The 23,709-nt window shown below is 41.4% G+C and overlaps 1 protein-coding gene across 3 annotated transcripts in view; it reads right to left on the reverse strand.

Moving 5' to 3' along the window:
• Nucleotides 1-20,038, reverse strand: part of peli3 (pellino E3 ubiquitin protein ligase family member 3) — a 31,203-nt gene extending 11,165 nt beyond the window's left edge. The window contains exons 1-3 of one of the 3 annotated variants that reach the window (XM_084343785.1): nucleotides 19,788-20,038; nucleotides 4,369-4,569; nucleotides 798-927 (exon numbers count right to left, since the gene is read on the reverse strand). In XM_084343785.1, the coding sequence (XP_084199911.1) occupies nucleotides 798-927; nucleotides 4,369-4,541 (303 nt within the window). In that variant the 5' untranslated portion in view covers nucleotides 4,542-4,569; nucleotides 19,788-20,038. Of the gene's footprint in view, nucleotides 1-797; nucleotides 928-4,368; nucleotides 4,570-19,576; nucleotides 19,762-19,787 lie in introns of those variants that run through there. The other 2 variants (XM_084343783.1, XM_084343784.1) reach the window with 2 other exon arrangements.
• Between the last annotated feature and the right edge of the window lie 3,671 nt (nucleotides 20,039-23,709).

Genomic DNA, 23,709 nt, shown 5'->3' on the forward strand with positions numbered 1-23,709 from the left:
ATATAATGCGTTACTAATAATATTTCAGTAATATATTACTACAGTTGCGTCACTTAACGTGTCACAATCCATGTTACCGACTGAAGTGAAGCGTTTATTGTTTTTTTAAGATCCACACCAACATGACCATATTAATATAGGCTCTGTGTGTTTAATGTAGCCGGGCCTATAAGTTCTTTGTTCAGTCTCTGTGTGACTGAAATATTTAAGTTGTATTTCGTAGCCTAATGATGAAGCCTAGTCCTCCAAGCACACTTTAATTTACATTCTTGAATCACATATGTCCATGCATTCCTTGTTCTGTGGACTAAAATAAAAAGGCATAGTAAAAGATGTTTGTCTTGTCATGTCATTATAGGCTATTATAGGCTTATAGAAGGTATAGGTCTGTTGTGTTTCATATGACTGAGCCTACAATCAATGTTTATTCCTATCTCATAATATATCAGACTGTGATCCTTTGTCTGCCTGCTCATCCCTAGTAACTAAAAAGTAATGTAATAAGTAATTTATTACTCTGTCAACGATACACTCCCTGAGTTATTTATAGCGTTCAACAGCGCTGAGTGAACCCAGAAGTTTCCTCCAAACTGTTGAAACTTGTGGTGTTGAGTTTAAAACAACACACACCTGCCAGGACATGTGGCTGTTTTGGGGTGATGATGAGGACTACAACAAAATCCTCTGTAACCATGAATGTAGTGCAGTGTCTGTGAGTATTTTTGGTTTGGTTATTTACAGCTTACACGCTGAGCACTGATTTAGAGTGACAATTAATTGGATAAGATGTTCTTTACCTTTGACACCAGAGGGGTTGAAACATTGTGGATAACATCAGGTTTGACTCCGTTGGCTTTAGGTCTCTTATAGAGGGCAAGGCGACTTCTTCTCCGACCTTTGTCCCCATTGGCCAGTGACCCATTGTGCCTGTGAAACATAAGAAGAAATGTACTCCCTTGTAGCCATGATAATAACTGTGTTAAACCAATTAATTTTGTGTTTTCTGATGTTTTCTCTTTTTAACAGTTTTCACTCACTTATACATTTTAATTGCTTTACAACAGCAAATAATCCAGATACCATGAACTGATTATGGGTCGAGTCACTATTATAAATCTGCCAAACTGTGTCAGATTTATGTACTATATAGTGACCTCAAAATTCCAAACGTAAAACTAAAAATGTGGTATAAACATTGTGCACACAACTCCCACAGTGTCATCCCTTGCCTTTGATTGGTTTGTTGGATGCTGTCATTCAAAACTATGAGACATGATGACTCATATTGGTGATTCATTAGTTTTCTTTCCACTACTATTTACTACTTTGCAATGTTGTAGAACACAGGTTAATTAAAGGTTCAGTACACATTAAATTAAATAAAGTCAAGGGCATATACTCTAAATTCCCCCTCGGAAGTGTCATGCATAACACTGAGGCATGACAAAGAATAAATCGTCTGAGCTTCACTGTGTGGAATGATGTATGTGCACAGTTTGACACTAGAAGGCTGTTTTCACATACATCTGCTGAAATTTTCTCTTTGCTCATTAAAATCTGATTTTAAGAGGCGGGCCCACAAGCATGATTTGTGAAATAAAAAATATTCATATATTCAGAAGTTCTTAATGAGGGAGAAGGAACTGATGCCATTTTAAGGGTTTTAATGTGGTAACCATACTTTTTTCTGCAAAAACATGATTTAAACCAACTTCTATGGGTATCACACCCAACTGCCTGCACTGTACTGTACTATATTGCATGAAATTGGGTATTTACTGTATCAAATACCCTCTGTAGGTCAATTATGTAACCCAATGTCTTTAATGAATCTGGCTCTATCAGTCAGGTCAACAAGGAGGGACTCTGTGGAATATTATTCCCTGAACACAGATTAGCATTTATCAAGAAAAGTGTGTTCCTTAAATAGTCAACAAACAGGTAACATACAACTCTTTATAAAATGTTGGAGACCACAGGAAGTACAAATATAATATCCTGGGTGAGTTATCTGGTATCACCAGCAAACACTATTCCATATTATGCTGTATGTACCATGACCAACACTGGGAACAGTCATGCTCTGCTGGCCACAGAGAAGCCATGATTGGATGGATGTTGTGAAATGTCGGTGGCAGGTTATCCCCCTTCTCTCTGTAATCACATCGACAGAGAACCAAGCCATTCTCATTATTCATCAGTGCCTGGATCAATAGGTCGAGGAGTGGAAGCACATGTCCGTGTCTCTGTGCCGGGAATTGCACCATACCATGCATGATGGAGAAATGTCCTCCACTCATACTCATGTGCAATCTCTTACATGTCTGTCTATGTCTTTTTGGTGTTCCTCATGAAGGCCACTGTGGCTCATTGTGTGAATGGCATCTTTGTGTGAAGTAAGATGTGCTTTTCATCCTCTGACTAAGTGTCTCATAGAGCTTTCTGTAAGTACAATTTTAAAGTAAATTGGGCGTACAGTTCCATTCTCCTCACCAGTGCCCAGCTTGTTCCCAGCTTGTCTTGTGAGAGGTGAAAGGGATTTTGTCATACTAATCCAAAAGAAAAATAGAAATACAAGCTGAATTGTTACATGTACAGTGTGATGCAGAATATTAAGAATTTTTAAAGAAGTTTGAGGAATGTCTGCCTGGAATTGAAGACAGAAACTGATTTAGCCACTAGTTGGCCCACAGTGGAAAACAAGAGCCTTTTCTTATCGTCCAAGACAGACAGTATACCCTGCATGCTAAGCTATTGCTACCACTGGGCCAGACTGGCTGCTCACTACTATTTCTAGCCTGCTTACTCAAAGAAATACAGTAGCTCAGCTAGGATGGTAACATTATGATGTGGTTAGCATAGCTTAGCATAAATACTGAAAACAGGGATGAACAGCTAGCCTCCCTCTCTTGAAAAATACACATACCAACAGCTCGTGTGCTTGTTAATGTTGTATGTCATTTCATTCTTCTCCATATGACCAGAAATATAAAACTGTTAGAACATCACATTGATTTTTAAGAAATCATGAAACCTATAAAGGAATACTTTGTCATTTTGGAAATAAAAACATTTTGTTCCAAGAGGCAGATACAAACATGGATAAGACTCTCATGTCTGTGCTGTGAATATGAAGTTAGAGCCAAGAGCTGATCAGTCATCTCATATTCTGACAGCTTCCTGATCACAGGTGGCAAAAATGTTTTGTACTATTGCACTCCTGCACAGAACTGCATGTGAAGATGTCTCTCTCTCTTTCTCTTCTGCATGTCCAGCCATCACTTTGCAAATTCAGTTTGCTTCGTTTGAAGCAAACTGAATTTGCATGGGATAGGAGTGCACTGGATTTGCTTTGCAGATAGTTGGCTCTGCCTTTAATCAGAGAGAAACCAAATACGATCATTAGCTCAGATTTAAAATAACTGCACATAATATTCCTTCTGTGTACAGTTAAACCATAAACCATAAATTCTATGGGTATTTTTCTATTAATACTGTGTAGCATAAAATGATCTTGCGGGATCTAAGTTGGTGTCTGGGTGGCTGATGCTTGGCCTGACTCAGGTCTCACACTGGGTCTCGGATACCAAAAAAAAAAAAAAATGTGGATACTAGAAACTTAGTGGACCTGTGAAAACCTCTAGGTATAGCATCTTGACGAGGGCACAAAAGTAAATACACATGACTGGTCGTGATTACTCTGATTATTGTGGGTGCTATAAGATTCTCATCTTAAACACTGATTATAATTTTCCCCCAAAAAAAAGACCATATCTGAAAAACACTAATGTACACAAAGACAGCATATTGGGATGGTACCCACCCTGATAACCCTAACCCAACATCTATTGCATGTCCGTCCCTCCTCTGTGGCTCTTCCTGAGGTTTCTTCCATCTTTTTTTCCCTGTTTTTTTTTTCTCAACATGGCAAGTTTTTCCTCACTCGAATCAAGGGTCTAAGGACAGAGAATGTCTTTCACTGTACAGATCGTTAAGCCCACTGAGGCATGTGATTGTGATTTTGGGCTATATAAATAAAATTGATTTGATTTGATTTGATTTGATTTGATTTGCGAAAGCACACATCTAGTTCTTCTAAATTTGAAAGCCACACTCACACTAGAGGTCTTTGGACTAAAACTGACTTATTTTTCAAAACAAGAGAGTCGACCCAAAAGGAACCTAAGAACACACAAAGACCCGAGACCCACTGTATCAGACTGATTACAATTTATTTGATCCTGGGTCAGGTCTCAGAGACTAGGAACCTAGGCCAGTGAATATCTGGAGTCGCACAAGCTCAGACTCAACCACAAGCAGACACATAAGACAATGTACATCAGCAGAAATGGCACTTCAGGATCTCACCCTAACACGATGAGCTCGCCGTACTTGACGGGCTCCTTGTCCTCAGGGAAGACTCCGTCGTGGGATTGTGAGCTTGAGCCCAGAGGAGGCGAGGGCTGGCTCTTGTTGCAGGATGGGCGCAGCTCCAGAGATGGGGGGGGACACAGCGCCTCTGAGCTACCCTCCAAAACCATGCCCACCGGCCACAACTGGGGCTCCCTGCTGGGGAGGGGAGGGGAGGGGTTCAGAGAAAGAAGGAGTCAGAAAATCTTGTGTTACTGGTAAAGAATCTCAGTTTAAATGTGTCAGAATATTATGCAATAAAACACTGGATCATACCTAAAAAGGTGCACACAGACAACACTATCAACGTTTCCCACGTTTTATAAAAAGTGAGGCAAATGCTAATATGCCTTAAACCTGCATTCTTTCTAATGGCCAGCAGGGGGCGATGCCACTGGTTGCAAAAAGAAGACTGATTGTATGTAATCTTATGAAGAAATGAACCTACAAGAGTTTATGGCCTCAATCTCCAGTTTCAAGTCTTCAACACAGCATGATGTTCATTTTGCAAAACAATACGCTGAGCAGTCCATTTTGCACCAATAATGGTGGGTGAGAGTTACTTTGATAGTCACTTTCTTGACTTCTTGAAGGTTTGTATATAAAAAGCACATCAAAATCACCCAGTTTATACTGCCATTCAGCACTGTTACATATTACAACCATCATTAGGTCATAATGACATCACCCATATTCAACAGACACTTATGAAGCCTTGAGTTGTGATTACTGCTCACTAGTATCTCGCTCATTTAAGAGACATACTTTAAGATATTTGCCAATCAATAAATGCCCTCACCCTACGACCTCAAAAAACATTAGGCTGTCACACTGTCTGTGAGTGTTAGCTATCAGTCTGTACAGATGGAAAATGATGTGCACAGTCAGTTCACACTACAGTGTTTATTGCTCCAAAGTTTTAGGGGACAGCTCCACTCTTTGTGACGTTGGCTCTTCTGGTAATTGTCATTCTCTTTATGCGACTGAAGTGCTTGCTGTTTGCTGACCCAGGGCCTTTACAGAACAGCCAGCCCATCCTAATAGGATTGGATGGGCACAAGTGATCCAGCTTTATCGACACAGGCAGATAAACTGATACCTGCATCTATGAACCCTGTTAATACTTTATGATGCATGTGTTGAGCCCCGCCATTTTACCCGTGGTGATGAATTACACTGTGTGACTACTGGGGAGTGATATAAAGCCCAGGAAGTAGTGCTGGAAACAGAGCATGTCTCCTTCACAGGCTCTACAATTAACAACCAGAAAGCCATCAATTGACAAACTGTTGTATCCGAGATTCTTAACGAAGCCCAGGAGAAATGCAGCCTTTTACTGAGCCACAGCCACCTAACAGAGGTGGAGCAGGATCACTATTCCTTTCATTTCTACAAGAGCTCTACTACAATGACATTTCAAAGCTTTTGATTGCAGTCCTGTCAAATTAAACTAAGGGCTTGGTATTAAAACACATTCGACTCAACATACAATTTTCTTGATAACAGAAATCCATAAAACACCAACAAAATGTCAATGACAAGCATTTAATTAACTGGCGAGAGAGTAGAGGAAATATGAATATTAAGCCAGAAAGAGTGGGATCATTTCTACCACATACAGTATGAGTCACTATGTGGATATTTTGACATTCGTTTTACAAAAGTCAAACAAAGCTCAATCCCTGTCTCTGCACACAGGTTCTAAGCCAGTTCTTAATGCTCAAGCCTATTATTAATCAAAAGTGGGCGAGACCACCTACACGGTGAAAAGCGAGCGGTGCAAAAGCATGACAAAGCCCTACAAGCTTTGTTCTCCCTTTGAGCAGATTAGATAATCATCCTGGGAATGTGAATGTAATAACACTGAAAAATACTATCCCAAGTTTGGATGCTTTCCTCTTCCTTCCTGTTTGATTTTTCTGCGTCAGCATTAAGGAAACATCCTTTTAGATCATCATTCACACAAACTAACCCATAAGGACTAGAACACAAGTGAGTGAACTGCATGGTCATTATTAGATGCGACTGCATTTTGGCCATCTGATGGGGCCCAATGAGGAGAATGCCTGCTCATAATCAGATGACGGATGGCAGAAGGCAGATTCAGGCATCCAGAGGCCATTTCATTACCCAGGCTCTCTGTAGCCCTGGCTGGATATTGAGCGGTGGCAGCGATGCAGAGGTGAAGGCAGAGTGGACTCAGGGGGGGGCTGGGTAGACAGAAGCAAATGAGGGGAGAGGGAAAAAATAAGAGCAAGAGGACGAAATAGAACAAGAGGACGAAATAGACAGGGGGTCTTCCTCTGAGTTGGGAACTCACAAGGCCTTCTAGGTCCTGACAGGGGAAATGTTGTGTTATAGATGTATATGTATATATGTATCTGGGAAAATCCCTGCTCACCAATACTAACTCCCAATCTAATACAGGAGTCTTCTTTTTTCAAAAGTTTAAATTTGTTTACACTTTGTGGAGCTTATTAAGATAATGCTGGTATGGTGAAATAAGGCCCAGGATTGCTGTGTATGACACTGATGAAGTAACTGTATTTAATGTGGCCTGGTCATATACCCACGTGACAAGATTGTTATCAGCTCCAAATACCTAACTGGTGTATCTGATTGGTGCATCCTTCTGAAAATATTAAGCCAGAAAATATTCAGGCAAGGTACTAGGTACAAAAATGGGTGTTCTTCTTTGGGCTCTGTGCAGACATCTCACTTCACTGATATTGTCTTTTTTCATTCAAGTTCATTCTTGACATTGTCAATAGTACTTCAACAAAATAATCTTAATTCAAGATTTGCTTACTATCTTATTCCAGAACCTTCATCTGTATCTCAAGATCAGTGAATAGAGTTGTCAACCTTTGACCTCGTGTTTTTACATGACCAAAGTTCAATATGTAGGTCAAGTGATGACAACTGAACAAACTTCATGAGCAACAACTTCATTGTCGGAAGAAGACCTGGCTCTACTTGGTTTGACTCGGCGCAGCAGCCAGGTGCCGCTGGGATTTTGCATTTCCACCACAACTGGGCTACCTGTTTAAAGGTGTGTCTTAAACCAATGGTCCCGATCACTATTGAGGAACACCGCTAACAAAGTGGCTCCGCTAATTCAGTTACAAACATGTTTAATTTACCATAACTTCTTCACAATTAAAGCTTTTATTTTATTATGAAGCAGCATTACAGGAAACGTTTTCAGCAGCAGTAACTAAACATGACTCCTGAAACAGCTGAAAGTGAACACATAAGACAGTAAAACACAGCAGATGTTTGAAAGAACAAACAGGACGAGAGAAACTAAAGAGATTCAGTTAGAAGCTACAAAAGTAGTACTTTTGTAGCTTCTAACTGAATCTCTGAACACACCGACTTTTAAAAACGTCTTTCTCTCAGGGTTCCGCACAGACATGAGTTGAGTATCGATTTGAGGGGGAGACAGGTGCTTGTTACGGGTTGCCTGCTAGCGACCATAAGCTAATTAGCTCGTGGCTCAGTTAGTCCTGGAGCCAGTGGCTCTATGTTCTATGGATCACAATGGGAGTCACCATGGGCAACAGGATTTAGTAGCCTGAGAGTGAACACGGCAGGACTTCGAACTGGAACTGAACACAGTCATGACCTACGAAGGTCAGTTTTAAGACAAGGTTACATTACAGAGGTGATTTACAGTGGCTCTGATCAGAACTATGACGAGTGAAAATGGCGTGTATAGCCAGAATATTTTCAAATCTTACTTTTAAACCAAACCAGAGGTGAAAGACAAAACCAAGAGTGTTTTGGTGTGATTGTACTGCTGTCTACACATGGCCTAAGATCAGTAAAAAAGAGAACATGAATTCAGAAAGTGTACAGTTGTATTTTTCTGTTTAGCTCGGGGGCAGGGGTCCAATGGTCAAGGTCCATCAGTTGTCAGTATAAAGAAGATTTGGTGGCATTAATAAAGTAGATATCACCACAGCAGAAATGATTAACTTCCTGTGCGATCATGTGAGGGTTAATAAATATTTCACTGCAAACGCCCCCCACTCTTCCTTTGTACTTCTCTCTGTGTCTGCACTGTAAATGATCTAACTGAGCAAAATTACCATCAGGATAATCTATAAAAGCATAAGAGGCATGACTGGGTAGATTAGTGGAGGTAGACGAGAGGAGTGGGAGGTGGGAGTCAGAGGAGGAGGAAGAGCAGGAGGAGGTTTGAAGGGCAAGGAAAGGTGAAGGGAAGAAATGAAAGGGGGGGGCAGATGAGAGATGATGCTGGCCCCTTAAAAAGAAAAACACAGCAAAGCATGAACGTATCTGTGTGGATGCTGAAGAAAGGAGGGAAATGAGGAAGAGGAGGAAGAGGTGGAGTGTGTGTGTGTGTGTGTGTGTGTATGTGTCAGCAAGCGCATGCGCGGAAGTAGCAGGCTTTGGCAGGGTGATGGATTGCCTGTTCTGTGCCACGCATTTTCTAATCAACCCACAGCCACATCCTGGGGGTGGAGAGAGAGCGAGAGAGACAGAGAGAGAGAGAGAGAGAGAGAGAGAGAGAGAGAGAGCAAGAGAGAGAGACAGAGAGAGAGAGAGAGAGAGAGCGAGAGAGACAGAGAGAGAGAGAGAGAGAGAGAGAGAGAGAGAGCAAGAGAGAGAGACAGAGAGAGAGAGAGAGAGAGAGCAAGAGAGAGAGAGAGAGAGAGAGAGAGAGGAGTGAAACAAAGAAAAGCTGTCTGACAAAGGAAGACAAAGGAAGGAGAGAATAATAAAGAGAAATAGATAAAGGGAATGCAGTCCATACGAGCAGAGTGGAGTGGCTGGAGGGTTTGTGGTAGGAACGGCTGCTTCTGCTGCTGCTGATGGTGCTCAGGCTCACACACTCACACACGGTATTACACAACACTACACACTGCAAATAACACCGCCCTGTAAACCACGCAATACCAACCAACCGAAACCACGCAACAAAACACACTGTATCACAGCATTACAGCACAGCACAGCACATCAAAGTGCAGTGCAGTTGATCTGACCACAGATCATAATGCTGTGCATACCGTTCAACACAGGACAATGCAGAAAACCCTTAACAACATAATGTAACAACACACAGTGCATCATCTTCTATACACAACATGACTCTACACATCACAGTCTAATACAGTGATTTTAGAAATACAGAAATATAGTCATAAAGGTTGAAAGAAAAAAAATCAAGATTGGCTGATGATGTATTTTTTTAACATAAACAGACATGTTTGATAAGGATCCCTTTAATGTGGCCATTAATTACACTAATCAGTGTATTTAGCCACACTGCTGGCATGGCTCTATGCTGTCTGTTAGTTGGTCCAGACTGAAATGTTTCAATAAAAATGTGACGTGTTGTCATGACATTTTGTCTACATGTATTCATGTTCCAAAATCTGGTTTATTACAAAACACCTGCAAAACTGACAAAACAATGACATTCCCATCAGCCTCATCTGTACTTGCTATTTAGTGCTGTAAAGCATATTAACATTAACTTCCTGATGTATTGCTGCTCATGTTTTACACATGTATATGTATGTAGATCAACGCACCGATATGCCTCATGACAGCCTAGGCAGCCAATCACAATCATAGCAAAACTTTTTTCGCGATTTTCAGGAGTTAAAATATTCTGAACTCTTCACCATCACATTTGATTGGCTGGTGCATGCAGCCCCATTTTCACAGGCACACCACTCTCCAAGTCTCTGTGTTATCATGGTTGAACAGGGCAGCTAGCATGGTTGTCGACTCTTAGTTGTGTGATATTATCGATAAATCAAATGGCTATGTGTAATATAAAAGCGGTTGCTTCTGTGATTAACCCACAGATAAGTGGATACAGGGAGCTAAGGAGCTGTTTCCTCCAGCAGCAGACGGCTGTTTTCACTGAAAAAGTTTGAAAAACACAACGTAGACTACCAGCCCCGCACTAAACAGCAGACACAAGTCAGCATAGTGGGACTTTTAGCTGCTGAACGTAAAAGACAGCCAGAGATTTTTTCTGAGGAGATGGTTGAGACCAAAAACAGAGCTAAAAGCAACGTGAATATTGGATTCACCTTCATCGGGAAGCTCTGCAACTGCTGTATGTGGAAATAAGCAAATGTTGGCTCATATGATATATCCACATGCGGATTAATGCACAGTCTTCCCTAGGCTGCAGCCTAGGGGCCCCACGTGTGGAGGGGTCCTTGAATTGGTCAGATTATTTTTTTGAAATTTAAAATACACTTTAATGGAAAAATTCATTGACCTCTATTGGTCCTTGGGGTAATAAACAAACAAAACAGCACTGATTGGGCAGACATGGGTCACCTCATCCAATTAAGCTCATTGATTCGATTTGACCTGTCAACCAAAACTTTGCAGCGGCAAAATGTCTGACAAAAAACCCAGCGGGCACAGAAGCGAAAAGTGCAGTGGGAGAAAGAAAAAAGTGACAGAGAACTATCAGCTAAGATTCCCAAATTAACAGGATATTTTAAGGCTGCTGGTTGTCGGGGTCAAGAAGATGTGGAGGTGGAGGACATTGACCGCGACCAACGCGGCTCGTCATCTTCTCAAGCTAGTGAGGAGGGTGAGACAGCGGGCACATCCACTACAGAGCCAGCGGACACATCGGCTTTGACCTCCAGTGTCCCAGGAGTTAGCCACAATATGCTAGCCTCTGCTAATCCCTCTGTGAGTGCATCACCTGTTGCTGGGGGCCCACATAAAAAATAGCCTAGGGGCCCATGACTACCATAATCCTCCATTGGAGGAATAGTGACCAAATTCTGCACTGCTCTCTGGTTGAAGACACTAAACACAGGAAATCACGCAACACAGTGCAGCATTGTGACACAACCTGCTGTGCCACATTAATGCGCAGCACAGCTCAAAGAAGGAGAAAACAATCCAACACAACATGAAAAATGCAACAAAACACAACGCATCAGAAGAACATGATTCAACACCAAAACAGCCGACCATTTCCTGTTTTTCTCTTCCACTAGCTTCTTTAATTCAACATGTCTTGCATCAGTCCCTCTGAAAACATGAAGTCTTCCTGGGGTTTGCTGTCCATATTTGTTTGTATTAAAAAGACTACTTGCATATTCTATTTGTTGATCCTGATTTCACATTTTGTTTACGTGGCAGGAGCAGTGTAGGAGTATAGTACATGCAAATTGTTTACACCATAATGGTTTTGATATTGTAGCTCAATCTCCCCCCTCCATCCTGTTTTTCTTGGACATTTGTGGTCCTTTTTCTGGCTTCCCTCTCCTTTACTCCCAGCATTCACTCTCTCTAACCGCCTACTGCAGGAAGGGCGAGTGTGTGTGTAGTGTGTGGGAGAGAAAGAAAGACCAAAGAGGGAAAGAAAGGAAGAGTCAAATTTGTCTCTTCCAGAAACAAATGAACAGAGAGCTAAATATACTTCAGCTGACAAATGAACTCTGCAGTGAATTATGGCCTCATGACAAGACTCATCACACTACTTCTCCTCTTCAACCTGTTTAAATAAAGATATTCCACTTCTCTCTTCACATGTATTCTGAGATAATGGAACTTAGATGGTTGGTAAGACATATACCGTGAGTGATTGTTTAATTCAATTAAAATAAACACAAACAATAAGAGCAGATGTCTTTTTGAATCAACAATATACTCAACAGCATAAAACAGTTAATCATACACAGACTGGTTGTGTGTCTGTTTTCATATTTGAAAGCATGACAGGGCCACAGAGCATGCTTGCTGCACATTATGTAACACTTTGTACAAATCCTACAAGCCAGTGTTATGAACGATTATGTTACCCTCCCCCACCACCAGATCCAGCCTCCACTCCTTCTATTTCTTTCACTTTCTTTTTCTGCTTACATTTGGTTCCATTCAAGTTCTTAAAACCAAAAACATGTTTAAAGGGATTAACTTTAGGTTTATCTATTGGTTACTTATGGGGTAACAGAGTTCCAGACCTATCAAACACCCACATCTGCAAACCCTTTTCGTAAATTAAAGGTCTAGTGTTGACCAATCAGGCAAGGAATGATAGAATAAGAATGGGGACAACATCCTCCCACATAGCTAGCCTGCTACCTAGCTACATCAATGTTAAGGTGAATAAAAAATGTGTGCTTGAGATTGATGTTGCTGTACAGGTTGTTGTAAAATTCAGGTATATATTGCATTAATTATAATGTAATTAATTTATCAGAAATATTGTAATTGTTTATATTCTGACTAATGTCCAGTCACAGGAAAAGGAAATGGACAAATGGGACTCAGGCTGGCCAAAAAACGTGCAAATCAGAGACTGTTGTGCCAACAACATCCCAGATCAAGCTGTTCACTCAACAGGTGGACTGTGTCCAGGATGAATGAGTGCAGGACTACATGAGGAGAGGTGGACTCTGTGTTAGCGTCACTGATGCTATGCTTGGTACTCATGCAGGCAGTTGATGGACAATGTTTACCTGATGTTGAACCTGCAATGTGCAGATGCCAACCATATTATCATCACCAGCTCACTGCTGCTGTTTTACATACACCCCGCCACAAATTCAAAAGAGCACTCTGTGTATATTTGTATATAAATAACTATATATATTTTGTATTTGTGTAGTATGAAGGAGTTAAAGAACTTTCATTTCGTCACGTAACACTGGGGCCTTTCTAAACATTCTATAGCACATGGTGCAAGTGCATTTAGGGCGTGTCCAAGCCCATTTTGCTACTTAAACTGTGGATAATCTGGGCGCAAAGTGCAGCACATGGTGCAAAGAGGTGGTATTTAGACTCTGAATTAGTGGAGGGCCGCTGCTGCGTCCCTCTGTGTGTGCACAGATCTCAGTCCACGGATCAGGCGGGACAGGTCAAAAAATGATCATTCTGATTAATAGAGGGTTGGATGGAGGTGGGGGACGTATGTCACCTGCATTGATCCTCCAGCAGCAGAAACCATATGTGTTTCTCTACATTAACAGGAGCATTTGCGCACAAGGAACAGCTGATAAATTTCACTGATTGTTTAAAACTCCTGACTCGACAGGATCGGTTAAGTATTTCATGTTAATTTATGTTCCGAGTTCTTCTACAAATCAAAAGCTCACACAGACAGTCCAGAGTCTGTCTAGTACGTTTGCTATTCACACAACGTGGGTGCTGGGCGTGAAAATGACAACTGTGTCGGTCTCAAACTAGCAATGACACTTGCGCGGCATGCAAAGGCTTATATAACGAAATGCAAGTTGTAGTCCCTTTATGTCACATATGGTGGAGTGTTGCTGATGAGTTGAGGAGTGAAGCTGCTCTGTAGTCTGGTGGTACAGCAGCAGATACTTGTGTATCTGTTGTCAGATGGCAGCAGGGTGAACAGGCTGTGGCTGGGTGGCTGTTGTCTTTTAGTATCTTTGGGCTCTGTGCAGACATCTCGCTTCACTTCACCCAGCCACAGTCTTTTCACCCTGCCTTTTTTTTTTTTAAATTTAATTTATTTTTTAGCATGATTGCACTTAAATGTTGTTTTTAATATTTGTTTTTAATCTTTGTCTTTAATGTTCTTTTATACGAGCCTGTCAAAGAAGAATTTCTGTCACTCGTGACAGACAATAAAGTTTATCTATCTATCTATCTATCTATCTATCTATCTATCTATATATATCTATCTGATGTCACTGATGCTCTGTAGATGGTACCAGTTTTGTTCTGGTAGTTTTAATCACCTGCTGTAGAGCCTTCCTGTCCTGGACCGTGATGAACCATGCCAGTCACTCCTGTGTGTTTTTGTGTGAAATGGATGTCAAACATCAGTACGACATAAAATCCCACAGGGTGTCTATGAGGGCATTAAATTATATAATAAATCAAACTGCATCATATCAACCCGTGTCGTGCCACTTTTGCATCTTGTGCTACCACACATCTTTAATCATTATTCCTTTTGCATAATTTACATAATCCAAGAGTTCCACTCCATGCATATGAACCCATCTGGTATAATGCAGATAGCAGCGGCGATAACTGAGTGTGTATGTGTGTGCGTGAGTCTGGCTGCTGCTATGCTGTGATGGAGTATGTGTCCTGCAGTCCTGTCTGCTCCTAAATAGCCCTGCTGTCTGGGATGCAGTAAGGCCATAGAAAATGAGGAAAAATAGGCAGAAAGAATGAGAGAAGGAAACGCTCAGACAGAATCCACCTGTAGCTCATCAGGTCTAATTGCATATCAAAGGAGGCCGGTTCACATGACCCTGTTTGTAGACAGGCCTGACCCTGGAAGTGGAGATGAAAGAGAAAGGGGAATGTTTAAGACTCTCACCTTTGTCCTCTCCTCTCATCATTAAGCACTAGTCCACAAGGGACACAAACTGAGTGTTTATACCTGTTTAATCTAAGGAGGACCAATCAGGTTTCTGTTCTTGGGGATAGAGACAGGGTTTACCAATGACTCAGTAATTAATTGGCCAGGTGTTGAGGTCCTTCAACAGCTACAAGCTCAGTGGCACGAGGTACGTTACATCATATGATTACATCATGCTTGTTGCTATGCCACATAAAGATGAGAGCAGCTTGTGAGCTGTCTAATAGAGCATCACAGGTTGTAATTCTGGGGGAAAAAAAAGAAATGAATCAGCATTTTGAGCTACGCAATTCCAGAAAATAAGGCACAGGGGTAAGGATTATCTGGCTGCTAGTGTTTTAGCATAAAATCATAACTCCACCTCAAACCTTCACATTTCTTGAGCAACAGTGAGGTGAAAGCGAGCTGAAAAACATGTGTACATTTGCCCGAGCTGTTGGCTGCATTACAAAATCAAGGAGCTAATCATGAATATTAGCCTTATGTGAGTTTTGTTTTATGCAATAAAGAGTTGTTTCGATTAGTTTGTGGGCTATATGTGTAGTTTTGTCCATTGTTGCAATTAGGTTTACTCGGCAAGCTGACATCTGAGATTACAGTGACATCGCTACAACAAGTCTGGGTGGGCAGCTTGTTTACAACCTGTATGATTGTCTGATTACTTGTGTCTTGACTTGTTAGACTTCACATCACAGTGTTCGAGTTTGGCTTCAATCTGTAGAAAAGTCCAACCAACAAGTTGGACACGCAGGAAGTGAATCCCTATCCCGGCTAAATCTGTTGACTTGCTACACTCCGCTCCTGTCTTTAGTCTCATATTACCTCAACTCTAACCAATTTCCATGGGGATGGCAAGGAACCTATGCCAGAGAGCAAATTTACCAGACACTCTCATCTGGTCCAAATACTGCGTTGAATGATGGCACTTGGGCGGTCCGCTCCTGACCATGCTATGGCCTGCTTGGTCTTGCTGCGGTATCAGAATCAGAATCAGAATGGCTTTATTGTCATTGTAAGCTCAGCATACAACAAAATTAAGAGTGGAGCTGTATTTGGTTCAATCACAGGATATAGACTGAAAACGTGGGCTAGATGATTGTACCTGGTGGGGGCCAGATCAGGGCTGCAACAATTTTGCTATCTGGGATAGGTTCAATGGGGGAGGAGGGTTCAGTTTTCCCTAACCGATCTCTTGTGATCAATATATCCACATCAATATAAGTCCACACTGATTCATAGCAAAGACAACATGCAAGTTTAGCTGGGGTTTTAAGAGTGGAGAGCGGCGAAGTAAAACAAACGGCGATCTCAGGAGAAGACATGCCATCTATGTAAACTCAGCATCTATCTTGTCTAATAGCTTGATAATAGCTTGACAACAGCATTAGTAACGCCCATTAGCTCATCGTTAGTCCCCTCACTGTGCTCATTGGATTGTCTGCTTTTTCAGATGAGAAACCATCTTTTGGGTCACGATGCCAGACGAATCAGTCAACTCAGCAGATAGGAGGATTCAAAGGGCGACTAAATCTGCCTCTTCCTGCTGCAAGAGGAGCGTCACCGGACATATGGGGCTAGTGCTAGCAAGCTTCTCAACTGACTGATACCCTTTTAAAATTTAAGTAATGTCCGCTTAGTTGGTAACAAATGTAACAGCACATGCTCCATGACCCTTTCTGAAATTGTAGCAGCTGGCTCAAAAGTATGCCATTTTGTCTCCCTTGACCTAAGAAGTGCCATGTTTGTTAACTAGTCTGCAAGCTCTGACTATCTGATTAGAATATGTTCACCAGCAGAGCCAGTTGGTATATGAAACTCTTATTGCAGCCAGTTGAGAAGCCTCTACTTCTGATTGAACAGATGCTATAGCAGCAGCTGTGTTAGCCTCTTGAGGAACTGCCATTCTTGTTTTTTCAAACCATGGAGGTAGCTGCCACCTTTAGGACACTGATCGGTTCAACAACTCTGTGCTCAGCCACAAGTGCATACAAGTTGGATTTGTGAGATCACATGATCACATGACCTCACAAATTCAGACATAAACACTGCAGGCGGAACTAAGATAATGGGAGTCACAGTAGGTATAAATGCATAGGCCCCATGATACCCTTACCCAGATAGACGTTACAGGTTAATACCAGGTGGAAATGGGGTCTACACTGTAGCAGATCTTTAGTAAGAGGCCAGTATACAGTAGGTAAGCACCAGAATCATATCCTTATTCACATCTGCATCCGACGACTGGGTTGACAATCTTAGGATGAAGACAATCTCTAATGGAGCTGTCTTACTCTCGACAACTTCCTTTCCCCTCAAATGTTTCAACCTGCTTCAGATTTAAAATGCATTTAAACTAGAGCTCACTTCACCACTTCAGAACCACTTCAGAACATTTTAGCAGCAGCTCAAACTATTTTTGTGTTGTTTTAAATCTCCCCTTCCTGTTATTGGAGGCTCACCTCCTCTCAGTTTGACCCCTTGGGCTTCGTAAGAGCCTGACAGGTGGGCTGTTACTGTGTTACCTCATCTTACTGCCACACACACACACACACACACACACACTAACTCTCCTGTTTGAAGCCGTAACACCTAACAATAAGGGTGATGTTATTGTGGTTTTGGAATGAGATTCTTTCCATGGTGGGCAGCTAGTTATCTGTCCTTACATGTCTTTAACCAAAAAAGACGGCTAGGTAGCAGGCTATATGTGGATGTAAACAAAAATAGGTTTTGAAATGTTGGTGAGGAAGAAAAGGCTTTCAGCATGTTTGTTAGACCTCATCACATGATATGATTTGGTGAGAAAAAATCATAGAAAAACTTTTGTTTATTGACACCTGGGTACCTTTAGAGTCAGTTTTATGCTGAAAACAGTGTAATGGAGGCATACTGTACAGAGGAGTCGAGTCAGCTAACGCACTTTGTGATGTCAGATACACAATGATCTATTACAGTTAGCTAATATGAGCTAACATTAGCCATCATAAGCTACCAGTCATACCAGACCAAGTAAAATGAGTGTATTGAACAGTGGTGTGTTTAATTCCAAATAAGTACAACTTTTAACTTTTAGGATTACAAAGAAATTTTTCTTCACTCAGTTTATCAACCTGACTGCAGCAGTGATCAGGGGAGGTGACCTCCATTGTCGGGTGTTTCTGTTCTGTAATGTTGACTGCTGACTGGAGCTGGAGGGGAAATGGACTTTACTTCATGAACGTAACGTTACAGAGAGGAGAGGGGGAAAGGAGAGAGAACCAGAGTCTCTGCTGAGTGCTGAGGTCAGTCAGAGGTTGACCTGGATTCAAACACACACACTCACACACCCTTGGTGTGTGTTGTTGCTCGCTAGCTCACGGCTCATGTACAGTATGTTCTGGCTAATGAACACAAATAATCCCACAGCCAAATTCATGCGAGTCATGGTGTAACGGCGAACGCCAAATCTTTATGGACACGGTCATGTATTAAAGTTTTACTCATGTTAACGTTACTTGTTTGCCAACCTCCTTCCTCACACTCTAATTCTCTCCTGGAAGTTATAGTGTCATGACATGCAGTTACCTTGAGGAAACCTGTGGATTTCTCTGGCTTGAGAGGTGTTGGAAACATTTGGGATAATGTAAGTACACAACTCAACAAAGTGTATAACAAACCTGCAAAATTAACCCGCAGAAATCTTACATATTATATCTTTCAAGTAGGACTGTTATTTTATAATCATGCTTGCACATTATAATGTGATAACTTTGATGCTAAATCTCTGACTTAGGTTCTAAATAATTGTATTTTTCCTCAAACTTCGGGCTAACAGCATCACATAGACAGGTGTCACATATAGCACATAGATCATTTGGGTTAACACACTGGATCAGATCCATTATTGCAAAAGTGGATGACATTGACTACAGGCCCACCATCTGCTGTTACATATTTTGGCCTCACATATCTGCAACCAGCATCACCCAGATTCTCCTAACAACAGTCTCACTGTTAAGGATCTATGTTTCAGGCCCATAGCCTGATGCTGTCATTACACAGCAAGCTTGAAATATGACTCAGCAAACTATATGATTAGATCAAGAAAAATATCAAAAGACTGCTACTACTTTTTGTGAAAGCCATTTTGAGCTAATTGTCCTGTGACATCCCACCAAATCCTTCCTCCTGAACGCATCCGAGAAACATCTAGAAGCAGGGAAATATTACATGAAACTGTTAATGCGCCAGAAAAACATCATTTCTGGTCCAGGATGGTTCAAACATGGCCTCTATCTCCTTTTATTATTCCTGCTCTGTCTGTGCGGATTACAGCGGTATTGCGTTTCCCAGGAACACGCTGCGTGGACGGACGCGTACTTCTCCTCTCTGGTGACACATGAAGATGTAGTAACCTGATCCGATGTAGCCACAATTCAAACTGGGGAAAAGGAGAAATCTGCATTCACGCAAGATCTGATATTTTCTTCCTTGCTTTTGACGATTAGATCTCCGTTTTCGGCGACGCGCTCAGCCTATTGTGCCATTCTTAACGCGCATGCAGGCTGGGGTTGTACACAGGGGATTCCACCGCACAGACAACACACACTACATATAGGCAAGACATCAACACGCACACACCCTCCTTACGTAGCCTACACACACACACACACACACGCACACACGCACACGCAGCAGCAGCAGTGATGTAGAGGTAAATAATAAAAGGGCTCACAGCCATTGAAAACAACAGAATCCACTGGACAACTCAATTTAAATCTGTAGGCTATCATGCATCACTTCCGACACTTTGACACCACTTACCAATCCTACCTCAAAGATTTACGTCAGCTCGAATAAAGGCGATCAAGTCAATAATCCAGAAATAAAAAGGGTGACTTTAACCTCCATCACTCCCCTAGAGGAGCAGCGGAGGAGAGCACGGGCCAGCTGTCTCCTGCCAGCCGCTCCTCTGTGGATGGAGCTGCTGGGGTAAAACACAGGTGATGGAGAAATCACAGAAACAGCCTCGTACCCGCTGATGTTTGCCGATGGAGGTCCGGGACCGGCTCGGATCTGTGCGTAATCCCCTCCTCTGGGTGTGTGTTTGCGTGTCTGTGTGGGCTCTGTCAGTCCCCGTACGGCCTGGGAAGTGAAGAAGACGAAGAAGGAGGAGGAGGAGAAGAAGAAGAAGGAGCAGAAGAAGAAGAAGAAGAAGAAGAAGAAGAAGAAGAAGAAGAAGAGGGCAGCAGTGGCAGCAGTGGCAGCAGCATCGTCTCTCCTCGGTGCACGTTACACCCGAGACTGAGACACGTTCACTCCTCCCGGATATAACAGCAGACAGCCCGATGTCACGCCTACGTCTCTCTCTCTCTCTCTCTCTCCCCCCTGCCACAGGGATGCCGTGTTGCCTTTAGGTGATCCTGGGCGATTTGGCGTTCCAAATATGGTGCCTTCAAGAACTCATCCAGTCTAAATACATCAGGCTTATCACTTATTCATCACTTCTATCTCAAAGGTATATTCTCCTTCACTGGAAGAGTCCAAATTCAGCCTCCACCTCCGCTCGCTGGAAGATGGGCTGCCTGTTCATATAAGAAACAAATTAAAGGGACCACTTTCTCCTGAGACTCTCTAGAAATGGGTTAGAGAGCTAACTATTAGTGGCTCATAAATCATCTGCTAATGTTCCACATATCACTTGAGCCACTGACAGGAACAACTATGGGGTTGGCAGGTTGTGGTTGGTGTTCCTCCTCCCACATTATCACACTGATGTCATCCTGCACTATACACAAATTACCAGAAGGTGTTTTCCTTTAAAGGGGGTGCTGTGTAGTTTTGTAGAAGAAATTCAAACTCGAAGAGGTAATAACACAAACTCAGAAATATGTATTTTCTCCCTAAGTGAATAAACAAGCTGTTCTCAGAGGAAAATAAGGTCCTAGAACACTGTTGGAAGCTAGAAAGGTGGCAGGGTCCGCCACATACAAATAAAGTAAAACAGTGTAAATTGTCCTTTTGTCCTTTAAGATCAGTTTGTTTATTCACTCATGAAAATAAAGACAGTTTGTTTATTTAGTTTGTTTAGGCAGAAAAAAATCAGCCAATGAACATCTTTCTCTGCTCATTAACATTTCTTCAACAAAACTACAGAGTGTTCCTTTAATTTTCACACGACTGTGAGCAGTCTTTCAATTTCTACTTTTACCTTTAGCCTACTTTCTATGTGCCGTCACTTTTTACAGTGATGTCTGGACATTAGCAATAACGTGTGCTGTTCTCAAACTTCAACTTTGGAAATGAACTTGACTCGACTTCACAAAGAGTGCTATATGACTATTGTCATAACCAATGTTTAATATGTATAGTCTGAGAAAAAAAACATTAAGATCACATCCATATGATGGACATTCATCAGTAATTGGGGGCCACTGTCTAATGTCATCAGTCCAACTACCCATGCTGTCACTGACAGCAGGCAGCAGTAGACACTGAGCTGCTGCTGCACTAATGGCAGCGACTCTAGATGGCAAAACACTAAATCAGTCACTGGATTCTTCTATAGGAGGGCCCAGGGGCCAAACGCCATTTGGCTGCTGCCACCACCCGCATAAAAGTAACCTAATGGGGCTCGACAGGCTATACCATCTTATTAATGTCAATATTAATGATGTCTCTTTCACTACTATCTTTTCACTACTATTACACAACACTAACTAGATAGACTGCCATGACATTTTGTACATTGTTTTGGGACATTCATTGTCCACAGACGATGAATCCTAATGATGTTGGTGATACCCTTGAGTCAACAGCTTTTGGATGGATTGCCATCACATTTGGTTGAGGTCGGGCTACATTTCCTCCTCTCCATCCATGGTAATAACTTTGGTGATGCCCTGTTTTTTTTTTCATCTAGTACCGTCATCAGGTGTACTGTACCTGCAAAACTAATTACATTTGCAGACTGTAGACATGTTAACACAGTGGGCTTTGGGCAGTGAGGAGGGGACAATGATTCAGCTGGCCTATGCAGGTGCATCGCTCAGAACTGAGGGGTGTCGACCCTCAGACAGCAGGGGATATTAAGGTGCTGCCGGATGTGTATTCTGGTTAATGCCTCTGAGAGCTGAACAGGCTTCTTATTGCTAAATTGAAGGCTCTGATAAATTAAGATTTGTGCACACTTTGTCATTTTTGTTTTAAAAGGTTTAAATCACTAATTAGTTGTTCAAGTCATGAAGAAGTCACAAAGAAGGACCTGAAAAACCACGATTGCCAAGAAAAATCCAAGGTCTGTCAAAATCAGTCTCCCAGCCGTGACAGCATCAGTTGGTAGATATGTTTATATGTCTGTCTGTGACCATTAGTCAGACATCGTCACATCTGTAATGATGCAGCCATGAAACTTTGAGTTTGGTTTGTAGTTGTGATCAGGCCCCTGGCTGATGCATAGTCCAGTCCTGCACTAACACATAGAGAAAAGGGGGCGTTCAAGTCAGACTTGATAAAGCTCCTCTTGGCCCGCAAGAATACTACACAACTGTTTACATATGCTGAGTGGTACTCATGACATTTATGTGTAAAATAAAAAAATCTCTTTGCCAACAAATACCAACAAAGCCTTCTCCATGCCCCCAGTTTCTGCATATTGCATAATAAGTAGAATAAAAAAAACAGATGGTCAAGCTGGTCAGATAGCCAAGTCCTCATGAAAGTACAGGATTTGTTGTTACTCTGGCGCCATCTGGTGAAAGTATCAGTTTCCAACTAACAAAAATGTATGTCAATAAAATAATTCAAAAGACATCACAATCACATATTAATTCTGCCTGCAGGCTAAATAATTTTGGACAGTGAACGCATCATTAGAATTGTTGGCAGGCATCCATATATTTGAAAGCTATTAGTTCCACTCTGGGATTAAGAAAAATATCAAGTTTCTCTGCTTATTAATTGTATTTGTCTGCCCTACAATGAACTCTTATACTGTATATGAGCCTGTTCAGTCCATATACAGCAGCACATATGGAATGGATTATCATGTGGAACATGTACAGCGATGATGATCTGTACCCATTTGTGGCTCTATCTCCATTTAAGACTGCAACAAATTCACTGCATTTGAACTAAAAAACAACTAAGAACAACTTTTTTCATTTGTACAGAGAAACACATGAAGTCAAAACCTGCTAAAATAATAAATGAGAATGACAGTTTTTCCATCACTTTTTCTGTTGATGAGAATGTTCAGGGATGAATTAAAGTGAGAAAAATATGGTTTGACGCACATTAGTTGTACTTGACTCACAAATCTAACATTTCAATAACAGACAGATGCATTTTAAGCAGCCATATATATATATATATATATATATATATATATATATATATATATAGATAGATAGATACACACACACACACACACACACACACACACACACATATACATAAACAAGATATTGTAGCATTGAGATTGAAATGCAATTCTTTTTTTAATGAAAGTTCAAAGTTTGTGCTGTTTTCATGGTCAACAATACATTTTTCATCTCAAATTTAAGCCAAAATGAATGAAAAATCTTTAAAGTGCTCATTTGAACAGCTAAAGTTATCTGACAATTGCATCAAGGAGAAATCTGTTTATATTATGCTTGCGGTCCACTGAAGTGACAGATATCTGGAGGACTGTTTTAACCTTTTAGGCTGGAGAACCATGGCCCAACCCGCAGGTGTGACTATCTTTGTCCGTCTTCATGGTTTCATAAATCAAAATGGTGGAGGGAAGAGGAGACACACCAAGTACTTCTGTAATAACTTTATTACCCAGATTTTAATAATATTTTTCTTGTGCAGTGTTTTTGTTACTGAAAATACATCTTGTGGACATTATGCACCAAAGGGCTTTTTAAAAAATAAATAAATTACGCTGTAATTTCCACGTGGATTGTTTAATT

This window comes from Pagrus pagrus (assembly GCF_965226575.1).
Source record: "Pagrus pagrus genome assembly, chromosome: 22".
Classification (NCBI taxonomy): Eukaryota; Metazoa; Chordata; class Actinopteri; order Spariformes; family Sparidae; genus Pagrus; species Pagrus pagrus.